We start from the raw sequence: 24,114 nt of genomic DNA on the forward strand, positions 1-24,114 counted from the left end.
CAAGAGGGTAAAAACACTTGTACGACTCAAGTACGTTCACACAGACACCATAGGAACACACTCAGACACAATCATACTCACTTCTGAACACCAGGGACAGCCGCACAGACACAGAGGCACACACAAAGATGTGCTCAGAGACAGTCACACATTCTTGCACACTTGAGTACATCCTCCCAGTCAAAGGCAGTCACTTATTTTGTACACACCCCTGTATACTCTGGAACATTCACAGACGTTGGGTCAGGTATACTCACACGCACAGTGTCTCTCACCCACCCTGCAGCCACCCCCCTGCCCCGACCTTTAGCCAACTAGGCTCCTCTCTTTCTCCCCACCCACTTCCCACCGTCCTCTGGGGCCTCTGGGGCCTCCCTCGGGAGCTGGGGGAAGGGACGGGGCGGGGCTCCCCCTGCTGATGTGGCAGCTCTGCTCACCTGCAGCCGGCGGCCGCACCCTCCACGGAGAGAGGCTTAAAGGAACAGGAGTCCTAAGCGCTGACCTCTCCAGGTCTCTGGTTCTTCCTCAGATGGGGAAAGTGAGGCCCAGAGAGGGGTCAGACGGTGAATGGGACTTGAATCCAAGACTCTAGTGCCAAGAGCCGAGTGGGGATGGGATGCTTGTGCTAGGAACGGGGAAGACTGGGTTCTGGGCACGGCCTGCCTCCTGCCTGCCCCGGCTGGCCGCCTGTGGGCCTGTGGAACCTCACTGTTCCTGGTCTCCCTAAACAGGCCCTCCCCTCCTCTGGCAGTCTTTGTCTCCTGGCCAGCACACAGGCCTGAGCCAGAAACCTCTGGGGACACAACACACACACACACACACACACACACACACACACACACACACAGGAGCAGTCACTGCAACTTGTGGAATCTCTCCCCAGTGTTTCCCAAACCTGGGGGGAAGGCAGCCTTAGGGCAAGTTGCGGCTTTTCTCTGAGCCCTGGTTTCCTAATCTATAAATGGGGTGATGGTCACACCTACCTCCTAGGATTGGATTGGTGAGAGAATTCAACCACATAACAGAGGCGGAGCGTTGCAGGGCCAGGCCCAGGGACTCCGGGTGGGTTGCGTGAGTGAATCCAAGATACATGAATGAGTTACCAGGACATATGGAGTCGGGCCAGGCCACCCCCTGCTGAAGCCTCTCTGATCCTGCCATCTCCTAAGGGATCCCCCAGGACCAGCCTCTCGCAGTGTGGTTTGCTGCTGCTTCCAGAGCCCCAGCAGCCCAGCCCAGCCCTAATCGCTGTACCAGGGTGGGAGGAGGCCCTGGCTGGTGCACAGGTGGCAAAGGTGGAGAGGGTCCGGGGGCACAGCCATGCCCTTGGGAGCCACCCGTCTGATGGGGAAGATCCAGCTCAGTTCTGCTCCTGTCATGGGAGCTTAATCAGACCCGTTCTGTCCTTGGACCCCAAGACTACTTAGTGAGAGAGACACAGCCCTGTCCCAAGGGCTCCACGTCCCATGTGGGAGACAGACTAACCCCAGGGCTCCCAGGCTGGGAGGGAAAGCACCCCTGGCCCAGGCCCCCAGACTAGTTGGGGAGACCTAACACTTCCCCTGAGCTTCCCAGGCTGACGGGGGCGAGCCACCCTCTCCTATGGGCTACGAGGCTGGTAAAGGAGACTCTTTTTTTCTGTTATTATTATTGAGGTAACATTAGTTTATAACATTATATAAATTTCATCATTCTATTTCTGCTTCTGTATCGTCTGCATTTGTTCCCCCACCAAAAGTCTAGTTGCCACCCGTCACTGTACACATGCCCCTTTATCCCTTTTGCCCTCCCCCCGAGGAAACACGACTGTTGTTCTCAGGAATCCCAAGTCACAAAAGAAGAGAGTGAGAACACACTGGGGACACAATGTTACCCAGACACAGAGAAGCAGCAATGAGCACAGATGAATTCAGTTTTGTGCGTGTGCCTCTTGCGTACAACTATTTGTGACTCTGTTCCTGCATGTGACATGGCATGTGACTGTATGCCTCTCTTTCTGTGACTGTGCATGTGCCTCTGAGCTGAGGCTGTTGAGAAGGCTCAGTGAGGGGACCCAGCGGGGTCTGATCCCTCCCGCATTGGACATGCATTTATCGCGCGGTCACTTTGTTCCTGACGCTGGGCTCGGTGCTCAGATACTTGGAGCCCTCCATAGGCAGCGTTTCTGCTTTCGGGGCGTCACGGTGTAAGGGCTGTAGATAAAGCACTAAATAAGCAATCCCCTCTGCTGCGTCGTATTTGGAGGAAGCACAGGGGGCTGCAGGAACATAGGGGAGGAGGACTTCCTGGAAGAAGTGGTCTTTAAGCTGTACCCTGAGTAGCAGGCTTTAGGGCTCGGGAAAGGGTATTCCAGGTGGAGAGAACAGCATATGCAAAGGCTGTGGACCTGGGGAGAGAGAGCCCAGGAAAGGTTTTCTGGAGGAGGTGACTGGATGGGGTTTTAGAAGAGGTAGGTAGACAAGAAGAGGGGGACATAGCTTCAGTTTGGGGGGGAGGGGAGCTAGTGGGAATAGCTGGAGGAAGTTTGCTGGCTTGGGGATGGTAGAGCCTGAGGGCCTGCAGGTGACCGGGCATCTCCAGAGAGGAGACGCTGCTGGGTGGTGGGTTTAGGGGGCGAGCTTCTGGACTGGCCTCCGGGCTGTGCTAGGAGAGAGAGACCCAGGAGGCCCCAGGGGCCGGGGAAAGGCCCCCAGTGCATCCTCAGCTGTGAAGGGAATTTATCATAGCTCCCTCACAGGGGAGAGGTGGGAATTACAATAAATGCACGTGCCCAGTGGGCTCTCCAGGAGCCTGTTTACTCCCCTCAGGAACGATATGATTATGTTTCCCATTTTAAAGCTGATGGAGCAGGCTCAGAGCGGCCCAGGTTACAGAGCGGAGTGTGAGGGGCAGCGGTCGGGACCGGAACCCGGTCTGAGACTAAGCTGGGCGCCTTCCCTGAGTCCCACAGCCGGCCGGCACGCGAAGACGCCTCCCAAATCGGCAGCAGCGGATTCCCGGAGCATCTGGGTCTATTACTGTTATTATTGTTTATTATCGATTACCACTGTAATCCGAAAACATCCTTGATCCAGCTCGGGCTCTGACCTCCCTGCCGCCCGCGCGCCCTCGGTCCCAGAAAACTCCGGGCCCAGGCGGCCCCGCGCGGCCGCAGCGGGAACAGCCACCCCTGGGGCGCGGGGGTCGGCGTGTGGCGCCCCCTGGGGGCAGCGCTCGGCATTGCCGCGAGGGCCCGACCGCTGAGCGCCGAGTCGTCTGCACCCGCCGGTCCGCAGGCAGGCCGGTGGCCCCCAGACAGCGGCCTCGGCGGGCAGGGAGGAAAGAGGAAATTAAGGGAATACATTCATCAAGCGACTCTTGTATGCTGCGCAAGGCGCTGGGCACTTCCTCCACATTTTCTCATTAACGTTCTCCCAACCTCATTTCCTGGAAGTGGAAGTTGAGGTTCAGAGAGGTTAAGTAACTTGCCCAGAGATGCACACGTGGGGATTTGAACCCAAGTCTGCGGCCATGCCTGGCTCCCTCCCGAGGAAGGCCGTGGAGGAAAAGGCTACCTGACTCTCACTGGACTATAAGATAAGCCTCTGGGGGCCGGCCCGTTGACTCAGCCACTAAGGGCGCATGTTCTGCTTTGGCGGCTTGGGGTTCCCGGGTTCGGGTCCTGGGTGCGGACATAGCACCGCTTGGCAAGCCATGCTGTGGTAGGCGTCCCACATATAAAGTAGAGGAAGATGAGCACCGATATTAGCTCAGGGCCAGTCTTCCTCAGCAAAAAGAGGAGGATTGGCAGCAGATGTTAGCTCCGGGCTAATCGTCCTCAAAAAAAAAAAAAAAAAAGATAAGCCTCTGGAGGTCAGGCATAATGACGACGATGAAGATAAAAAATAATTCAGTCACTGGTGGAGGCAGGATACTGAATTGGAGGATACAGGCCTTGTGTGATAGGGCTGTGATTCTGAGGATTCATTACAACAATGCAGCTACAATGCTGAGCTTAGCACCTGGCATGTAGTAGTTGCTCAAGAAAATAACATCTATTTACTCATTCAGTCACTATTTATTGAAAACCTAGGGGCCAGGGATACAACAACAAAGAAACAGATACTGTTTTGCTTTAATGACTTCCTAGTCTCTGTATTCCTAGGATCTAGCACACTGTTTGGCTTCATAAATGTTGAAGTGAATGAATGAATGAAGGGACACACCGCAGTAAGTCAGTCCCCAGTTGCAGATTCAGGGAGAGTAAGAGGGAGAAAAGGGAGTTTTCAAAACAATTGTTAGGGGCCAGCCTGGTGGCACAGTGGTCACATGTGCACGTTCCTCTTCAGTGGCCGGGGTTCGTCAGTTCGGATCCCGGGTGTGGACGTGGCACTGCTTGGCAAGCCGTGCTGTGGCAGACATCCCACATATAAAGTAGAGGAAGATGGGCATGGATGTGAGCTCAGGGCCAGTCTCCTCTGCAAAAAGAGGAGGATTGGCAGCAGATGTTAGCTCAGGGCTAATCTTCCTGAAATAAATAAATTAATTAAAAAAAATAAAAATAATCGTTAATATTTCTTGGGCACTTACAGTGCATCAGGTACTCGACTAAATGCTCTGTGTTCTCAGTTCATCCTCACGGCAAACCTGAGGTAAACAGTGCTATCTGATTCGACAGAGAGGAAAACCATCTCTGAGGCAGAGTGACTTTCCTGAGGTCACACGGTGAGTTAGTGCAGAGGCAGGTTTTAGGCCCGCCGCCGCCACAGCTTGGATTTGTCCCCTGGCTCCCTTGAAGCAGTGTGCCGGAGAGCCCTGCTTGGCATCCCTCACCAGCCTCCTTGCCCCTCTAGATGGCTTGCTGGAGCTCTTGACACGCGGAAACTCAGCAGAATGGCTTCCCCCTGCAGCAGGAATAACGGGGAACGCGCTCCTCTCAGCTCCGCAGCGAGTGCACTTCGCTCGCTCCTGTGCTGAGCCTCACTGTTGGCTGCGTTTCACCGCGACCCTGTGCAGAGTATTCTCGCCCACGTCACAGGCAGGGAGCTGAGGCTCAGAGAGGTTGGCTGCCCGAGGGCATGGAGGGCATGCGCGGCGGCACAGTGGAGACGGCTGCCCAGGCCGCGCCTCCGCCGCTGCCCTCTGGTGCCTACTTCCAAACTCATCCCCCCGCCAGGCACCCCCCATTCCTGCTCGCCAAGGATGGAGTTTTCACCTGTTCACAACTTTTCCAATTCTGGTTTTGGGTGGTGATTTGGAAAGAGGGTCTCCCCAAATTCTCTGCCAAGGGCTCATCTTCCCTGGTTTAGTTCTCACTTTAGGGGTCTCAGTGGGAAACAGAACACTCAAAGTGTTTGCCAGAAGAGGGTTTAATGAAGGGACTGTTCAGAGAGGTGTGGGCAGGAATGGTGAAGCACCCTGGGGCTCGCGACCGTCGGATGGAGTCACTGCCCCCAGGCCTGAAGGGGCAAAGGGAGGAAGTCTTGTAACCACCCTGGTGAGGGTTGTACCCATGGGTGTAGGCCACTCAATAGGAGCTGTTGCTTTTGGTGGAGGTGTCAAAATCCCGGAGGAGGGCGTATACATATCCTCATCTCACTCTCCTCCCTCCCTCTGATCTCCTGCCAGTGTCTCCTAGGCCAAACTCCACCTGAAGCCATAGGCAAGGGGGCCCAGGTGAGAGTGTCAGCAGGAGTTGGCCCCAGGACACGCACAGGGCAGAGAAGCAGGGAGAACAGAGGTCAGGTCAGGCAGAGGAGCTGGCCCAGGGGCTTCTCCTTCTCTTCCTGGACTCAGGCTTTGTGGAGGGGCTGAGAGACAGAATGGCTGCATTTTTCTTTCAAAGCAGTCTGTGCCTGACGCCAGAACACCATTTCTCATCCTTCCAGGCCCAGGTTGCTTTGTCCACAAGACTGTTCTAGAATAAATTCCCCCCACCCCCACCCCCTGTTTCCCTGGGTCTCAATGCCTATCCCATCTCTCTGCTCAGTGATTGGGCATTATTCTCTGCATGGGTTCGTCTCCCCAGGAGACAGTCTAGCATCCTCTACCCCGAGAGCTCTTTGCAGGCAGGGGTCTGGGCCAAGTAATGCTGTTCACTCTGACACAGGGCCCAGCACAGAGCAAGTGCCAATGTTTGCAGAGTGAACTGAGTCCTGTGGCCTCACTTACCTCACTCTGCCCTGGTAGACACAATCTGGGCACAGGTGTATGTCTGTTTCCCTGCGCACACAGGGCTCCTTGGCGGGGAGTGCCCAGGCCTGGCAAACAGCAGGCATCAAACGTTGCCTGAATTGGCTTAGGGAGGAACTTCCTTCTTTCATTCACTCACTCAACAACTTTTTCGAGATCCTGCTGTGTGCCAGGCCCTGTGCTGGGCCCTGAGGACATAGCAGTGAAGGGGACACAGCAGTGAACAAGACATACAAAGTCCATGCCCTCATGGGGCTTCCATTCTAGCGGGGGAAGCAAAGAAGGAATTGAAAATAATATTATTGCAGATTGTAGTAAGTGCTGTACAGAAAATAAACAAGGTGATGTGGTTAACAGCAAATGGGTGGACATTTATGTGGGGGAGTAGGGGACACATCAGGGAAAGCCTTTCTGAGGAGATGACATGTAAGCTGAGACCTGAGGAACAGTAGAAACTGGGATGTGAAGAGCTGGGAAGGGTATTCTAGGCAGAGGGAACAGCAAGAACAAAGGCCTGGAGGTAAAGGAGTCCCAGGGACCCTGAGGGATTCAGGGTTTCAGCCTAAAGAAGGGCTTAGGGGAGGTTAGAAGGGGTGAAGAAATTCAGTCTTGGGGACTGCACAGGGCCAGCTCCTGGGCTAGGGGGTTGGTGGGGAAAGGATGACCCTTCTTAATGCCACCCATGCTGCCGGTTGCCTAGTGCCGTCAGCAAACAGTGCTGCTGGCAGGCCTTACCCTTGCTCCCTCAGCTCCCCTCTGACTGGCAGCAGCTGTCAAATGACCAGCAGCTGAGGCTTTGCCAACCTCCTCCCCTGGAATATTTCAAGAGTAAGTCAGAAAATGACCAGCAGCCTCCAAAATCCAACTTTTTCTCATGCTTACCTTACAAGGGTGTATTTGGCTGCCGTGGGTGTTAATCTCCCACCCCCTTGCTCTAGACAGAGAGATATAAATATACAGCCACAGGCAGCGCACACACATCCGTGGATTAATGAACACTTACTCAGGAGTTAAACACTTACCCAGTTGCCCACAGAGGACACGTCACACATCTGCTTCTGAGCACCCTCCCCACTCACACACATCAACCCCCAGTCACTCAGGCATACACACACAGGACCATGCACACACCCCACAAACACAGTCACAGTCACAGTCAACTACATGCACACACACTCCACAGCGGGCACGATCACCACACTCTTAATCACTGCCTCCAGGATTATACAATCACACATCCACATGCCCACACACAGACATGTACCCCCGCAGTGGGCACACAGTCCCACAATATCCCCTCCACACACCACACACACAACCCTGTGGTGTTCATAGAGCCAGCAGTGGGCCCACGGATACAACACACAGTCCGGACACGTTCAGCACAGCCGCACCATTACCCCACCCCGTACTCGGCATCTCTGATTAAACACACAGGCAGCCCCTCGCTTGTTATAGTGCACATTCTTCCGCGATTGAGTCAAAGACCGCTCCAGACGGAGGGGCTCAGTGGAAAAAAGGCATCAGAAGGGAGAATGCTCGAGGCCCGGCAGCTTTTAGCTTCGGGAGAAAGACCTCAGCGTTGAAGCTGGCTCCGACACCGATGAGCTAAAGACTTGGGAGAGGGGCATGCCTTGGAGTGGACGGAAGAAGGGCTGGGTGGGTTGACAGGTGGTGCAAGCAGAGAGACCCCAGGAAACCTCGCAGAGTGGGGGCGGAACGCGAGTTAAATATGGACTCAACCTTACAGGCATAAACCCCTCCCACGCAGTCTTCCCATTGCCCTTCCCTAACCCGGCCACAGGCTCCCAGGCTCCCGACTGTCCCCAAACGCACGGGGTGTGGCCATTAGCCATCCTCCCCCGAGCCCTTCACGACAGCTGCGGGGCACAGTGCTCAGGGCGCGGGGCCCGCTCCTCCCCCTGCGCCGGTGGGGATCTCAAGGCGATGAGCAGCGGCCCGCGGGGGTGCTGGGTCCCTCCTAGTCCCCTACCCCCCACCCCGGCCGGCCAGGCAGGGGAACTGCTCTCCGGGGGCTGCAGAGCCACCCACCTGCCCTGGCCCCCGCAACTGGGACCCCTAGAAGGGAAGGGTGGAGTGAAAGAAGGTTCGGGAAGATCTCGGGGCTGGCTAGTTTTGGAGACGCCGATAAATCACCCCCCATCCCCACCCCCGAGCCTGGTCCCTGGAGGGGCGGCCTCTCCCCGCCCCCGGCCGCGCGGCCCGCTCCCTCCTCCCGCGGGCAGGAGCCCAGGCCAAGTGGGCGCGCCCGGCCCGGGGCGGCCGGGATCCGGTGTCGGCTGCAGCTGGCAGTGCGGCGGGCGCGGGTGCGGAGCGGGCGGCCGGCAGGCCGGCTATTAATAACGCGGCCGCCGAGCCCGGGGTCGCTCAGCCATGGCCAGCCCGGAGCCCCGGCGCGGCGGGGACGGCGCCGCCCAGGCCGCGAGGTAGGACCGTCCAGGGCCCGCGTGGCCGTCCCCGTGGGGAAGGGGCGCTGGAAGAATTCCCTGCCCCCACCCGGGAGAACCTTTCGCTTTGCTGGGGGGGGGTGGGCGGTGGATAGTGGTCCAGCCGGGGTGGGGCACGGGGCGGAGCCACCCTGCGAAGGGCGATAGGGGAGTGCTGGCCCGGGGTCCTTGGCACCTCCTTTTGTCTGTGGCTTTTTATAAGATCCCCTCACCCTCTGACGGGCTGTGTGGGATTAACCCTTTCAGACTAGTGGGCATCAGCCGTCACATGCCATTTGGCCCATAGTAGCCAAAGATGGTACTTGTTTTCTTTCATTCCTCACCCCAAATGCAACTGGAGATGGAGGCCTCCAGTTGCTGAACTCGCTGTGTGGAGGATACTTGGTGCAAGGTGGGGCGTCTGCCAGCTTGGAGTTAAGAATCTGTTCAGGCAGGCAGCTTGTCTCCTGGCTGTGGCCTGGGATGAGGGTTGGGGGACAGGGTCTCCTGTCCCAGACCAGCAGGAGGGCCTTGACTGGCCAGGGACTGTGGAGGGGAGGCCATCTCCCATTGGTCCACGCTGTCAGCTTACCTCTGCTTAGGGGAAGGGACCTGTGGCTGAAGGATTTGGGACAAGTAAGGAGTATGTCCGTCCCAGGTCAGACTGTAGCCCTGGACTTCCCAATGTACCAAGAGGTGGAGATGCAAATACACACACCCTCACACCCATTCACTGTCGCACACAGCACAAAGCTGAGCATAGTTTTAGACATACACTACCTGTACTGCCATACACACATGCAGGTACACACGAGTCAGACACACACCAGCTCAGGCCTGCACAGTGTCTCAGCCACAGCCCTCAAGGGCAGAGCTGCTGGAGTCCTCTGGGGACAGGGACAGAGTGGCAGAGGCAGGCTGCTGCCTGGGGCCTAAGGAAGCCTGAGGTCAAGGGTCCCAGCCGAGCTGGCTCCCTTGCCCCTAGACCTCCCATAATCTACTTTTTCTCCAGCTCCTTAGAGAGAGGCAGGCGTGTGAGGGCAGCGTCTAGCAGTGGGCTGGCACTGCAGGTGGGGTGACTGAGGCGACATGGTGTGTGGTAACAGCACTGCTTCGAAGCCAGGAGGCCTGGGTTCTACTTCCAGCTTTGTCACTCGACCTTGGGCAAGTTTCCTCCTTGGATCTGCCGGTTTCTGCCTGCCTGCCTTCCACAGAGCCCCACCCTGGAGATAGAGAGAAGAACTATACTTGTCCTTAGGAAATTGGCTGTCAGGGGAGACAGACACATGCACTTGCGTAACACAAAGTGCTATGTGCAAAGATGAGCTGCAAACAAAGTGCCCATGAGAACGCAAGAATAGGTGTTGTCTGGGAAACACTTCTCAGAGGGGGTGGAGTTTGAGGGGGCTTTGAAGGAGGAGTAGAAATTTGCTAGGTAAATAGATATAAATATATTCTGAATGCTATGTGCCCAGCCCTATTATACACGCTGTCGTGCCTCTTTTAGACCTCACACTTACCCTAGGAGGAGAGTGGTAAAAAGGAGCTTGGCTGTGCCAGCCTTCAGGCTCCACCACTTACCAGTCGTGGACACTCGAGTGAGTTCTTTACTCTGTGCTTTGGTTTCCTCATCTATAAAATGAGGATAATAGACCAACATTATATCAATGAGGATCCATGTAAAGTGCTTAGAATATTGCCTTGAACACGGTTACGCCGTTCCAGGGTGGAGGACTCAGCAGGCGCACAATGTGAGAGTCGTCTGCTGGGAAAGCAGGACTCTGTTGACCATCAGGGTGGGTCTGGCTGGCTGGGCAGGTACCTCCTTCCTGGCAGTGGGAACTTTACCTTTCCGGGTGGTGCAGGACTGTTCCCTAGTCAGGAGGTTTACAGTGAGCTGTATTTTCTCAGCTGGATCCTTTAGACGCTGTGGGCTAGGAGTAGGAGATGTAAAAAGTTAACGCACGTTCCAGATTGTCAAACGGTGGCTGGGTTGTGGGGAGTAATGAGAGATGAGGCTGAAAAGGTATGTTGGGGCCACATCTTTAAGGGCCTTGAATCTGCGCTAAGCAGTTGGCTATCTACAGGGGAAGTGGAGCGACGTGGTTTGCTGTATGTTGTACAAGCTGTGGCACTGTAGACAAGAGACCAGGATGAGAAGGAGGAAGGCGCGTTAGAAGGCCGGTACGAAAGTGCAGGTGAGAGTAATGACTTGGACTAGGGGCGGCGCCCTGGAATGAAGAGGCGGATGGAGACTGGAGACTTTCTGAGATAGGCCAGTTCTCAGTGAATTGGCTATATAAGGAGGGAAAAAGCTGTTGAAAAGTTTCTTGCTTCATCAACCTGGTGTAGAGTGATGTGTTTCTCTGAGCTGGAGAACACAAGTGCAGCAAGCTTGGGGAGGATATTTTGGGGGCAGTTGAGTTTGAGGGGCCAGGAGACATCAGGTGAAGATATCTAAAAAACACTTCTTCTCTGGTAAAGTGATGTGAATGGACTAGGTGATTGTTGAGGTTGTCTTCAAGCTTTAAGCTTTGGTGCTCATGCTAGGTTGAGTGAGGCCAGTGATGTCTGGGGCCTGGTGAAGCCACACCTTTGTGGTTTCCAGAGGGCCACCCTGAGACACAGGAAGGGAAGCCTGGGATTCCTGGGGTGTTAGAGACAAGGACAGAGTACATAATGACAGAATAAAAATAATCTTTAGGAATTTAGAGTTGATATAGAGCTTAAAACCTGCACACAAGTAGGCCTTTTCAAGATAGTTAAAGTCTTTGATACGTGGGGGCTTTTCACTTATACTTTATATCTAAAAAAAAAAAAAGAAAGTTTCTTGAAAGCTACACTCAAATTGAGTCTGTTATATGACTGGTGCACACTGAGTATCTGAGTAATTGAGAAAATTAACCTCTTTTAACCTCAGTTTCCTCATCTGTAAGATGGGGATAATAGATGTAACTACTTCGTAGAATTGTTGGGGATTAAATGAGTTGATACACGTAAAGCATTTAGAACAGGGCCTGGCACATATAACACCTTTATAAGTGTAATTTATTATTATTATTTCCATGGTATTTTATATTTTCAAAGAATTGCTGAGAGATCCAAGGTAGGTAAGATGCATTTGAAACAGGAAAGACCAAAGCCACCTGAATGCCAAAGAAACAGGAGAGCATTCCTTAAGAGGAACTGATTAAGCTAGCAGGCAACAGGCAGCTGGTTAAGGGGCTTCCACGTTAGAATCACAGAATCTGAATTCAAGAGCCTTTTACGGCTCGAAGGATGGGCTGATTCTAACAAGAGGAATGAAGTCTTATTGGAACAAGAGGTGTAGCTCAAAAGCACTTGGTGTGAAAAAGTCTTCAGGATTTTAGTCAAACTCTGCATTTGGCAAGCACATGATGGAGCTGCCCTGTATGCTAAGGGAACCTTGGCTGCATCAATAGGAGTATAGTGTCCAGAGACTGACTGCTCAGAGCACACCTGGGTACTGCTTTCAATAGCCATCCCTAAGAGACAGTGACAATTTGGAGTCTGGTTGAAAGGAATTGACCCAGATGAGGAGGGCACTAGGCATGCATGGAACAATTGAAAGTTAGTTCTCTTTAGGTGTTTAAAGAACTTACATGTCAAAGAAGTTAGATTTGTCTGATTCTAGAAAGAAGAATCAAGTCCAGGTAAGAGCTGCAGGGAAGAAGGCTTTACCACAACACTAGAATTTTCTTATGACAGTGGAACAAATAGTGGTGGCTCAGGTGTGAGTTTCCTGTCCTTGAAGGTATGTAAGCGGAGAGTGACATTGACATCATGGGGATGTTGTCAGGGGATCTAAGCAATGGGCTGTGTGGGGATAGATCGATGGAGGGAAGGGTACAGACAAGTGTTAGAACCTGACGTAATCTAGGCCTGTGGCCCGATGGCTCCAGTCACGAACCATCCTGGGATTGTGGCTACCCTCTCACTTTAGGTCATTTCTCTTGCAGGGAAACAGAAGCAGAGGCCAGTTCTCCTCTTCAGGAGGAGGAGAACTCTGAATCCCTGGATGAGGCGGGGACCTTGAACCCAGAAGTTACTCTATCTTTGGAGGGGACCTTGAGTTTAGAGGACATTCTGTACCTGGGGGACACGGATGACTTTGATGAGACACTGTTCGTGGAAGAGACTGAGAGGCCTGAGGAGACACTGTATATTGAGGAGACCAGACAGCCAGATGAGGCGCTGTATGTGGAAGAGCCTGTGAAGCTGGAGGAGACACTGCACGTGAAGGAGGCTGTGAAGCCAGATGAGATACAGTTTGTAGAAGAGCCCGTGAAGCCAGAAAAGACCACAAGCCCAGAGCAGCTTGTTTATGGGGGCGAGACAGTTACAAGTGAAGAGAAACCTAACCCTGAGGAGAGCCTCAGAGCCGGGCCTACGCCCAGCACAGAGAGCCTCAGCGTCGAGGACCTGGAATTGCTAGAGGGCCGTTTCCAGCAATGTGTCCAAGCTGTGGCCCAGCTGGAAGAGGAGAGGGATCAGCTCATCCATGAGCTTGTGCTGCTCCGGGAACCCGCCCTACAGGAGGTGCAACAAGTCCATGAGGACATCCTGGCTGCCTACAAACTGCATGCCCAAGCAGAACTGGAGAGGGATGCGCTGAGGGAGGAGATCCGGCTGGTCAAGCAGAAGCTGTTCAAGGTGATGAAGGAGTGTGTGGCCTACCAATACCAGTTGGAGAGCCGCCGGCAGGATGTGGCCCAGTTTGCCGATTTCCGGGAAGTGCTGACTAAACGGGCAGCCCAGCTCTCGGAGGAACTGGCCCAACTCCAGGATGCCTATCAGAAGCAGAAGGAGCAGTTACGGCAGCAACTAGAAGCACCTCCAAGCCAGAGGGACGGGCACTTCCTCCAGGAGAGCCGGCGGCTCTCTGCCCGGTTTGAGAACCTCATAGCAGAAAGCCGCCAGGGCCTGGAGGAGGAGTATGAGCCTCAGCTGCTGCGGCTCCTAGAGAGGAAAGAAGCTGCTGCCAAAGCTCTGCAGAAGACGCAGGCCGAGATCCAGGAGATGAAGGAGGCTCTGAGACCCCTGCAAGCGGAGGCCCGGCAGCTCCACCTGCAGAATAAGAACCTGGAGGACCAGATCACGCTTGTGAGGCAAAAGCGAGACGAGGAGGTGCAGCAGTACAGGGTAGGCCCACTGGGCAGGAAAGGAAGCAGGGTCATTTAGCCTGGGGCAGGAAGCGTGACCGGGTCACATGTCTTTTGGGCTAAAGTATACTATCATCCGCAGGAAGAACTTCTTTGGGGCCATTCACTCACTTCTTCACTCCATTCTTCATTTCATTCATTCAGGCTTGGGCTAGGGGCTGAAAATTATCTGTACTTAGTTTACACAGCACTTTTATACCAATGATCTCATTAATCCTCCAGGTCAAATACTGGTGTTTTTTGTTTTTTTTTTTTGTGGAAGATAAGCCCTGAGCTAACTACTGCCAATCCTCCTCTTTTTGCTGAGGAAGACTGGCCCTGAGCTAACATCCATGCCCATCTTCCTCTACTTTATATGTGGGACGCCTACCACAGCATGGCGTGCCAAGTGGTGCCATGTCCGTACCCGGGATCCAAACCGGCAAACCCAGGGCTGCGGAAGTGGAATGTGTGCACTTAACTGCTGCGCCACCCGGTTGGTCCTAAGTTTTCCAGTCTTAAAACTGGGATGAAACCTATAAATCTCTAGCCCTCATTTTCCTTTTTGGTGCATTTGTCATCATTTCCCTTGTATTCAAGCTATTCCTGATTGTGAGCCAGTTCTAATCCCTTTATAGAACTAAGTGGGATATAAACACTAAGTGAATAAACAATTATGTTTGTCTCTCCCACAGACTGTGAGCTTTCAGAAGTAGGGAGTAAGTTTTACTTCTCTCTGCCACTCAGGCTCAGAGTACACAGCAGTTAAGTGTTGATTTACGTGCTGCTGGACACTATGAGAAGACTACAATGTGGTGCCTTTCCGAGCAGTATTTGTCTTTTGAAACACATTCCTTTGGATAAACTTAAAAACCCTATGCCTCCCAGAGATTCTGATACATTCCCAAGGGAACATGTCTTCTGTTGAAAATGGCTGCATTCACTTCACTCAAGGTTTTGTCAAGCTTTCTGTAGCCTGTATGATGAAAACAGTGGGTTTTTTGTCATAATATTCAGTGTTTTCAAAGAATGCATGTGTGTACTACCCTCACCCACCCAATTCCCTTCACTGCTTTTTTATTGGTCCACAGTCTAATGAAAGGGCACATATTATTTTTTTGCATGAATACTATCCTTAACAGCTTATACTCAGACAGACATTACATTAATAATTGTAACCCAGGGGGCCGGCCCCATGGCCAAGTGGGTAAGTTAGCATGCTCTGCTTCAATGGCCTGGGTTTTGCCAGCTTGGATCCTGGGTGTGGACCTACGCACCACTCATCAAGCCATGCTGTGGTGGCATCCCACATAGAAGAACTAGAATGACTTACAAGTGGGATACGTACTGGGACTGTGGGGAGAAAAAAGAAAAAAGAGGAAGATTGGCAACAGATGTTAGCCCAGGGCCAATCTTCCTCACCAAAAGGCATACCTTTAAAAAAAATAGATTAAAAAAATAATTGTAACCCAGGGTAGTAAGTAACATGTGATTTACGAGAGGTGCAGGAAAGAGTGCTATGGATAATGAGATTGTTTTTAGCCATGGGTTAAATCAGAGAACCCTTCGTGGAAGAAATATAATAAAACCATATACATAATTTTAGATTTTCTAATAGCCACATAAAAAAAGAGAAATAGGTGTGCGTAACTTGAATATATCTTTTTTTTTTTTAAGGATTGGCACCTGGGCTAACAACTGTTGCCAACCTTTTTTTTTTTTTTCTGCTTTATTTCCCAACCCCCCGCCCCCCGGTACATAGTTGTATATCTTAGTTGCAGGTCCTTCTAGTTGTGGGATGTGGGACGCCACCTCAACGTGGCCTGACTAGCGGTGCCATGTCCGTGCCCAGGATCCGAACCCTGGGCCGCCGCAGCGGAGCGCGCGAACTTAACCACTCGGCCACAGAGCCGGCCCCGAATATATCTATTTTTTATTGCAGCAACACTGGTTTATAACATTATATAAATTTCAGGTGGACGTCATTATATTTTGATTTCTGTGTAGATTACATCATGTTCACCACCCCAAGACTAATTACAATCCATCACCACACACAGGTGCTACACACCCTTTTGCCCTCCTCCCTCCCCCCTTCTCTGGTTACCACCAATCCAATCTCTGTTTCTATGTATTTGTTTGTTGTTGTTTCTATCTTCTACTTGTGAGTGAGATCATCCGGTATTTGACTTTCTCCCTCTGACTTGTTTCACTTAGCATAATACCCTCAAGGTCCATCCATGTTGTCACAATTGGCTGGATTTCATCGTTTCTTATAGCCAAGTAGTATCGCATTGTGTATATATAGCATGTCTTTATCCATTCATCCCTTGATGGGCATCTAGGTTGCTTCCAAGTCTTGGCTATTGTGAATGGTGCTGCGATGAACATAGGGGTGCATGTATCTTTATGCATTCGTGTTTTCATGTTCTTTGGATAAATACCCAGCAGTGGAATATGGATCATATGGTAGATCTATTCTTAAATTTTTTTGAGGAATCTCCATACTGTTTTTCATAATAGTTGCACCAGTTTGCACTCCCACCAGCAGTGTATGAGTTCTCTTCTCTCCACATCCTCTCCAACACTTGTTTCTTATCTTGTTAATGATAGCCAAACTGATGGGAATGAGGTGATATCTCCTTGTAGTTTTGATTTGCATTTCCCTGATAGTTAATGATGAACATCTTTTCATGTGCCTGCTGGCCATCTGTATGTCTTCTTTGGATAAATGTCTGTTCAGATCTTTTGCCCATTTTTAAAATTTTTTGTTTTTGAGATGTATGAGTTCTTTGTATATTTTGGATATTGACCCCCTTATCAGATATATGGTTTGCAAATATCTTCTCCCAGTTGTTAGGCTATCTTTTTTTTTTTTTACTGATGGTTTCCTTTGCTGTGCAGCAGCTTTTTAGTTTGACGTAATCCCATTTATTTTTCCTATTGTTTCCATTGCCCAGTCAGACATGGTACTTGAAAATTATGCCGCTAAGACCAATGTCGAGGAGTGTACTGCTTGTTTTCTCTAGAAGTTTAATGGTTTCAGGTCTTACATTCAAATATTTCATCCATTTTAATTTTTGTATATGGTGTAAGATAATGGTCTACTTTCATTCTTTTGCACATGGCTGTCCAGTTTTCCCAACACCATTTATTGAAGAGACTTTCCCTTCTCCATTGTATGTTCTTGGCTCCCTTGTTGAAAATTAGCTGTCTGTAGATGTGTGGGTTTATTTCTGGGCTCTCGATTCTGTTCCATTAATCTGTGTGTGGTTTTGTGCCAGTACCATGCTGTTTTGGTTACAATAGCTTTACAGTATATTTTAAAGTCAGGGATTGTGATACCTCCAGCTTTGTTCTTTTTTTGTCAGGATTCCTTTGACTATTCGGGGTCTTTCGTTGTTCCATTAATGTATTTTATTTAACCCAACATATCCAAAATATAATTAGTAACTTGGCTGTATGTGAAAGGTGAAAAACTGAAAGGTAAGTTGAACTGAAAAGGTAGGTTGGGGCAGATCACATTGGACTCTGAAATCCACTAGGGATTTTGGACTTTATTCAGTGTTACTTACAGCATTAAAGGTATTTCATCAAGGGAGTAACATGATTCTCTACTTCAAAAAAAAAAAAAAAAAAAATACTGGTGGCAATGTGTAAAATGGTCGAGAGACCCAGAGGCAAGGGACACTAATTATGAAGCTACCGTAGGTAAGAGGAAACAATGGTGTGGGAATAAAAGGAAGGGGGAGGCTGCAAGAACAAATGGGGAATATACTTGGCGATTGAATGGATGGGACAGAGAGGTAAGGAGTCAGAGGATGCTGAGATTTCAGGCAAGGCGAACTAGTATGGTGGTGTCACAAATCAGGAATTCTCTGTACTAGTTTTCTGACACAGTATCAGAGTTGTAGGATTTTTCTCCCCAGTGATTTTCATCACTATACTGGATTTGTTTCTGACTTGATGATCTGCGCCTCCTTCCAAAGATCATTCTATGAAGACGCTCTTGAAGAGTGTCTCCTATCACTGTACCATAATAAAAGTACGAATGAAGGTCTGAAGGAGCTAATTGTTCTTTCTGAAATGGCTTCCTAACTGTGTCTGCCAAAGGTCATTTATGGCATCCCATTACTTTTCAAGGGTACACTTCATTCTTTTTTTTTTTTTTTCAGGAAGATTAGCCCTGAGCTAACATCTGCTGCCAATCCTCCTCTTTTTGCTGAGGAAGACTGGCCCTGAGCTCATATCCGTGCCCATCTTCCTCTATTTTATATGTGGGATGCCTACCACAGCATGGCTTGCCACGTGGTGCCATGTCCAAACCTGGGATCCAAAGTGGCAAACCCCGGGCCGCCAAGTGGAACGTGTACACTTAACTGCTGCACCACTGGGCCGGCCCCACTCTTAAAATTGTAAACTTTGCCTCTTTGATTCTAAGATGCATCCTGATCTGAGATGATAAAATGTGAAACTCAGAGTCAATGAAATAGTATACTTGAGTATACTTCAAGTGATAATATACTTCAACGTAATAGTTGTAGGAATAAGGCATTGTACCGATGAAGCAGGTATAAACTACCTGTGCCCAGGGCAACAAGGGGGAAGCTTCATAAGAGGATTACCAATAGCTAGCACGTACTTGAAGTTCTTTACCTGTAATTCATTTAATCCTTACCTAAAAGATAGGTACGAACTACTGTCATCATTTGAAAAACGAGCAAGCAGAGGTAAGACAGAAACGTCAAGTCATTTTCCAGCGTTACACACCTAGGAGGTGATGGAAGGATACAACCCTGTGCAACCCACCTCGAGTCCACACTCAACCACTACAAGGTGTCTGAGCTGGGCCTTGAAGAACGAATTCATTGGGTAGACAAGGGAAAGGCATTCCAAGCAGAGGGAACAGCTTATACAAAAGCACGAAAACACAAAGACTTGTTATGGGAAGTGAGCAGCTTAGTGTGGCTGGATTATAAGGAATGTGAGAAGTAGAGTGATGAGGCTGGAGAGGTAGACTGAGACCACACTGTCAAGTTTTATGTATTTTAGGTTGGTGGTTTTCCAAAAAGGTTTTCTCCAAAGCCAGACTCTTTTCCCCAAACAGAGCTTTATGTGAAATGCCAATACATAAAACAGGTAAAAGTGGAGCCCGCTTCCGATGAGAGTGGCAGGGGCACTCCAATTTGGCCTCCTCCTGGGGTTTCATGGGAAACAGTTTGAAGACCACTAAAGAGCCTATATATATATGAAGGCAACAAAGCAGTTAAGAACATGAGCTCTAAGCCAGTAGCAAATCCTGGCTCTATCATTTCCTAGCTGGGAAAACCGTGGACAAACTACTTAACGTCTGTGGCACAGCCCCCTCACATGTAATACTACTACTTAGACTTCATAGGGCTGTTGCAAGGAATGAAGTAGTTATTTGTAAAGCATCTGCAATGGTGCCTGGCACAGAGGTATGCACTCTTGAAAGTGGCAGTGTGGAGGGTGGATTGAAAGAGCCTGGAAAGACCACTTAGACCTTATGAGAGAGAATATGAGGTATGTGAGGTAAATGGGTAGGATTTGATGACTGGTTATGCGGGGGGGGGGGGGGGGGGGGGGGGGGGGGGGGGGGGAGGGGCGTGGCGGAGGAATTTGCTGAGAATGATCTCACAAGTTGTTAGCTTGAAGTTGGTAGATTGTGAATGCTGAGTATGCTTATTGTCTGCCTGTTTCACATCAATAAGCGTTATGTGTAGGGTGCTGGACATACTAAGAACCAGGAACCTACAATCAGATTGGGAGTTAGACATAAAAAAGATACACAGCAATATAATAAAGCAGATACCGTCTAGGTGACAGAAGTGGCAGGGGTGAAGAAGGCACACCGATCTGTGAGCTGGTCAGGCTAGAGAAGTGCTGTCCAATGGAAGTACAATGCAAGCCATAGATTTTATTTAAAATTTCGAGTAGCCACATTAAAAAAAATTTTAATAGGTGAAATACATTTTTTTAGCCAATCATATAAAAAATATTTCAACATGTAATTAATATCAAAATTTGAGGAATTTTACATTCTTTTGGTGCCAAGTCTTAAAAATCTGCTTATACTTACAGCACATCTCAATTTGGACTAGCCATATTTCAAGTCGCGTCATTAGTGGCTTCCATACTGGACAATGCAGGCTAGAGGAAAAGAGTCACGTGAAAAGTAATGGAGGTTCTAGTTAGAGGTAGGGGTCAAACTAGAGGGGGTCTGAATGCCAGACTAAAGAAAGCAGAAAGCCTTTCAAAGACTGGGACGGTATCAGTTTTTAGAGTTAATCTAGTGGTGCTACATAGGATTAAGACTGGAGATTGTCCTTAATGCCAGTCAATGTAGCAATACTCCCTTTATTCCGTGACACTTCCTGTCAGAGCACGAACAGTGCAGGGTGCCTTCCCCAGCATGTCCTTTTGTGCCTCACCAAAAGAAGAGGTTTTCTAGATAGTGAGGATTGGGAAATTGGGGCACGGAGGTATGCAGATGCTTCCCTTCAGATGACATGCTCTTAGGTGGTGAGGCTGCATCTCTGTGTGGTGCTAAAGCATGGCTAGACACTAATAAAGGCCTTTTGACAGTGTTGACGAAAGTTGAGATTCAGTCAGAGTATCAAACACTGCAGACTGACGTGCCACAGGTATATCAAGGATGACTCAGAGAACAAAATATTTAGATCCTTCTAATAACAGCATGTTCCCAAACTGGATTCCTATCTTCTTATTCTTCAAAATCTAAGGTGAAGTCATTGCCCCTTTAAAATAGGCCTTCCAACTTCAGCCCTCCCTCCCCTTCCCAACTCCCTCCTGCTTCCTAAGGATCCATGCCAGCTGCGACTAAGCCAGAGACAGATTTGCTGACATCTTCCTTACCTCATCCCTCAGGCATTAATCCTAGGCAGAGACAATTTACAGAAAGCATCCTGCCTGGATCTCGGAGAATGGGAAATGGGACAGTGACCTGAAGGCTCCTGAGGGCCTCCAGGGCATAGCATCTTCACCTTCCAACTTAGCACTTTTGAACAAATTCAGCCTTTTTGTGTAATGAGTTAAAGATACAGGAAATTAACAACCATGAGAGCCAACATCCTAATAAGCCATCTATTCGCATACGATGTTCCAATAAGTACCAGGTGGCTATCTCTGACTTCAAGGAGCTTCAAATACAAAACTGTATTTACTGTTTTCCCTGTAAACTAACAACTCAAATATCTTCTAAACATGGACTTCTGGTAGCTGAACAACTCTCCTAGAATTCTAGTTAATATTTAAAAATAATTGCTTACAGAAAGACTTGGTTTCTTTCAACTTCAATTAAGTTGTAGGATATTATAGACGACTTACTATCTTAGTGGAAACAAACATGCATAAGGAACCAGAGGTCTAGAAAATTCTCAGCTCACTGACTAGAGGATCAAAACCCTCCCCAACACTTCTTAAAATTGTAAAGTTACAAAGTCCCTCTGAGTACCTGTCCACCCTTTGCGGGATTCTGTTAAGAAGCTGTGGTTAACAGACAAGACTCCTTTCAGGCCACCATTCTGAAGAGCAGTATCACTTTGTCAAAACACTACCTCTGTGAATCTCAGTCTCTCAACCTCAGTACTGCTATGAAGACTAAACACTGAACAAGAAAGTGCTTTATAAACGATAATAGACAATGTCAGGTTTTTATTGTTTGGCTCATGAGAAATGTTCTTGGCGCTCTCATGCAGGAACAGCTGGAGGAAATGGAAGAACGACAGAGGCAGTTAAGAAGTGGGGTGCAACTCCAGCAACAGAAGAACAAAGAGATGGAGCAGCTAAGAATCAGCCTTGCTGAAGAGCTCTCAACTTACAGGTCAGTTTTTGCTGCTACCCAAATCTCAACTAACACTGGCTCAGGGGATGATGGGGAGGGCCGATGTTGCTCAGGGGATATTTTACTTAACAGTAAAAAACAACAAAAATGATTTGGGAAATGATTTTCAAATGTGCTCATCCATCAACAGACAGAAAATGGCTCTCTTTTTTTCAAGGGCTATGCTACTCAAGAGCCTGGAACAGGCTAACGCTCCCACTTCTCAGACAGGTGGAATCGAGACACAGTCTCAAGGTGATCCTTGTGGGTACAAGAGTGGTGTTTGCATCATTGCTGCTTTCCTAACAATACTAATGCCTTAAAAAAATTTAAGCGTGTGTCTAATGACAAATAAGTCACTTAGGGATAACACATACCTCCAAATTGCCTGGTTCAAGCATTCAGGGTTCACCTGGAATGTTTCAACTTCTAGTAGGACTCAAAATATGCCCTAATTATCACTAGGAATTCTGTAACGGGATAAAACATCGAGGCTCTGTGCATTCTTACTTTCCTCACCACCCCCAATGCAATGTGCTGTTCATAAATAGTTTCCTTAGAATAGCAGAGAAGGCAGTAATGTTACCTAAGACTTACTCAGACTGTGACAAAGGAGGCCAAGAAAACTGAATTAATCTGTAAATCATAAACAAAGCTGAACAGGGTGTTGTTTATAGGATGAGGGACAGGATTATTGCTTAATATGTGAAAGCAGCAGCACGCCTATCCATTAATTTCTTTATATACCAATATGTTCTCATATTCTTTATAAAGTCTTAAATTCTCTTGGATAAAGAAATTAAGGATAAAAAAGGTCTGTGTCGAGTAGACAGATGCCCATTAATTTTATTCCTAATTTCCTAGTTAATCTTACATCTTGGATACAAATTCTCAGATAACTATTATAACTGATGCTTTTCCTCTCTTACTAGTATTTTCTTTTACTGTTTTATCCAGGGATAAATGATTACACTTATTGTTTGTGAAATTAGAACCTTGTAATTGAGGAAAATGATCTGCTAAACACCTTTGTGTGGATCAGATTAAAAGCGCAATAGGGAAAAGGCAATGATTAATCCAAAGAAAAGAAACTACAGAATTTCATGCACTGTAAATTAATACCTGTGTAAAGTTAACCTGGGCAGAGAAGTACTTTAGCTAGCCCCTCCTATCACCATCACATAGCTTACCACTTATTCTATTTTGCAAATAGGAGGCACTCAAATATTTGCTCGGGGAAAGTCATCCCTGATCATACAAAGATCACACTCGAGCAATCTCTCTCCAACACAGCATGCACTAACTAAACTTTAGAAGTTCACTGTTAAAAACTTTACACTGTATTATTTCAAGTTGCAGAAAGTGTAAACTTATTTTTTTCTCTCTCAACCTTACAGGGGCTGTTTAGAAAGGTATGGCCAAATCTGTAACCCAGAAACAAAAAAGACTTCTTAGCAAAGGATCACTGAGTACCCTTTGGACATTTTTTTCCCCCAAACAGAAGGGAGTGCCAGGGACTTGGCAAGCAATTCACCCTGGAAAGTTACAAATACTGCCTGACCTGTTTAAAAAGATTCTAGGCCTGGCTGGATGCAGAACACCATCAGTCAACTCTGAGCTGGATTCCATTTCACAGGCTGCTGGTACTGATCTCAATGCACTGAGAAACGGAAAAATGAGCTTCCTGTCCTCCAGCAGCAACGCTCACATGCAGACTGCGGAAAAGATGAATGTACGGACACATCTTATAGTATTGTGAAGAATCTATCTTGCCTTGTGTTGACCCAAACCAAAAACATTTTTTTGGAGCACAGATGGGGTGAAAAAGGCAGCCGATTTTCATTATATGGGTTCACAATTTGAATTATTTTGTGCAATGAGTGTTAGAATTTAAATGAATTCTTTTACAAAATTTACTTTTCTTTAAGTCTATGCTCACTCATACAGTTTACTCTTAATTGTGTCAAGATAATTCTCACCATACTCTAGAAGAACTACTGACTTGGGAAAAAAGAACCAATCCAGATTTGAACCTAAAGGTTACGGATTTTCAGATTTCTGCAAAGATATTACCTAATGAAAATGATTTGGGGTCCGAGTGATCTACTCAGTTCAACTGAGTGATTAGCAAAGAACCAGGCGTTTTACCTGGTTATGGCACTTGGCGACAAAGGCTATCAAGAGCCTATTATTTCTAACGTCTAAGTACAGGCTCTAGTGAAACACATACTGCGGAGATTCAACCTCTCTGAGAGAAAAGGTTCAAACACCTTTTCCAAGTTTAAATTTTGCCTTAAGTTCTTTCTGCCACATTGCCTTTGAGAATATTGAAAGTCCAGGTAGTTCTCTAGGGATGGACTTCACAAAGATGTTATTTTATCAAAGACCAGCCTGAGCACCTCTGACTCAGTGTTTTATGTCTTCCGCTCCCCCGGGAAGGAGGAAAGCTCTTTTCTATAGCTCTGGGTCT

General features: G+C 48.8%; 1 protein-coding gene across 5 annotated transcripts; it reads left to right on the plus strand.

The window, feature by feature from the left end:
• The first annotated feature begins 7,695 nt into the window (after positions 1-7,695).
• SYNC (syncoilin, intermediate filament protein) lies at positions 7,696-24,082 on the plus strand. 5 transcript variants are annotated; one of them, XM_046660513.1, is made up of 5 exons: positions 7,697-8,618; positions 12,599-13,781; positions 21,520-21,644; positions 21,823-21,908; positions 23,042-24,082. In XM_046660513.1, exons 1-5 carry the CDS (start codon positions 8,566-8,568, stop codon positions 23,050-23,052), a joined length of 1,458 nt encoding a protein of 485 aa, XP_046516469.1. In that variant the 5' UTR covers positions 7,697-8,565; the 3' UTR covers positions 23,053-24,082. The 5 variants fall into 5 exon arrangements, with proteins under 5 accessions (XP_046516467.1, XP_046516468.1, XP_046516469.1 ...); XM_046660514.1 differs by having other exon boundaries at positions 7,700-8,618; positions 21,823-21,899; XM_046660511.1 differs by having other exon boundaries at positions 7,696-8,618; positions 21,823-24,082.
• The last annotated feature ends 32 nt before the right edge of the window (positions 24,083-24,114 follow it).

This window comes from Equus quagga, chromosome 5 (genome assembly GCF_021613505.1).
Source record: "Equus quagga isolate Etosha38 chromosome 5, UCLA_HA_Equagga_1.0, whole genome shotgun sequence".
In the NCBI taxonomy this organism is placed as follows: Eukaryota; Metazoa; Chordata; class Mammalia; order Perissodactyla; family Equidae; genus Equus; species Equus quagga.

What these genes read in the sequence shown, in the direction of transcription:
- SYNC (XM_046660511.1), top strand. Translation starts at nt 8,566, where the DNA reads ATGGCCAGCCCGGAGCCCCGGCGCGGCGGGGACGGCGCCGCCCAGGCC. An exon ending in GGCGCCGCCCAGGCCGCGAG is followed by an intron (nt 8,619 to 12,598) that starts GTAGGACCGTCC and finishes TTTCTCTTGCAG; the next exon opens with GGAAACAGAAGCAGAGGCCA. An exon ending in AGGAGGTGCAGCAGTACAGG is followed by an intron (nt 13,782 to 21,519) that starts GTAGGCCCACTG and finishes GCTCTCATGCAG; the next exon opens with GAACAGCTGGAGGAAATGGA.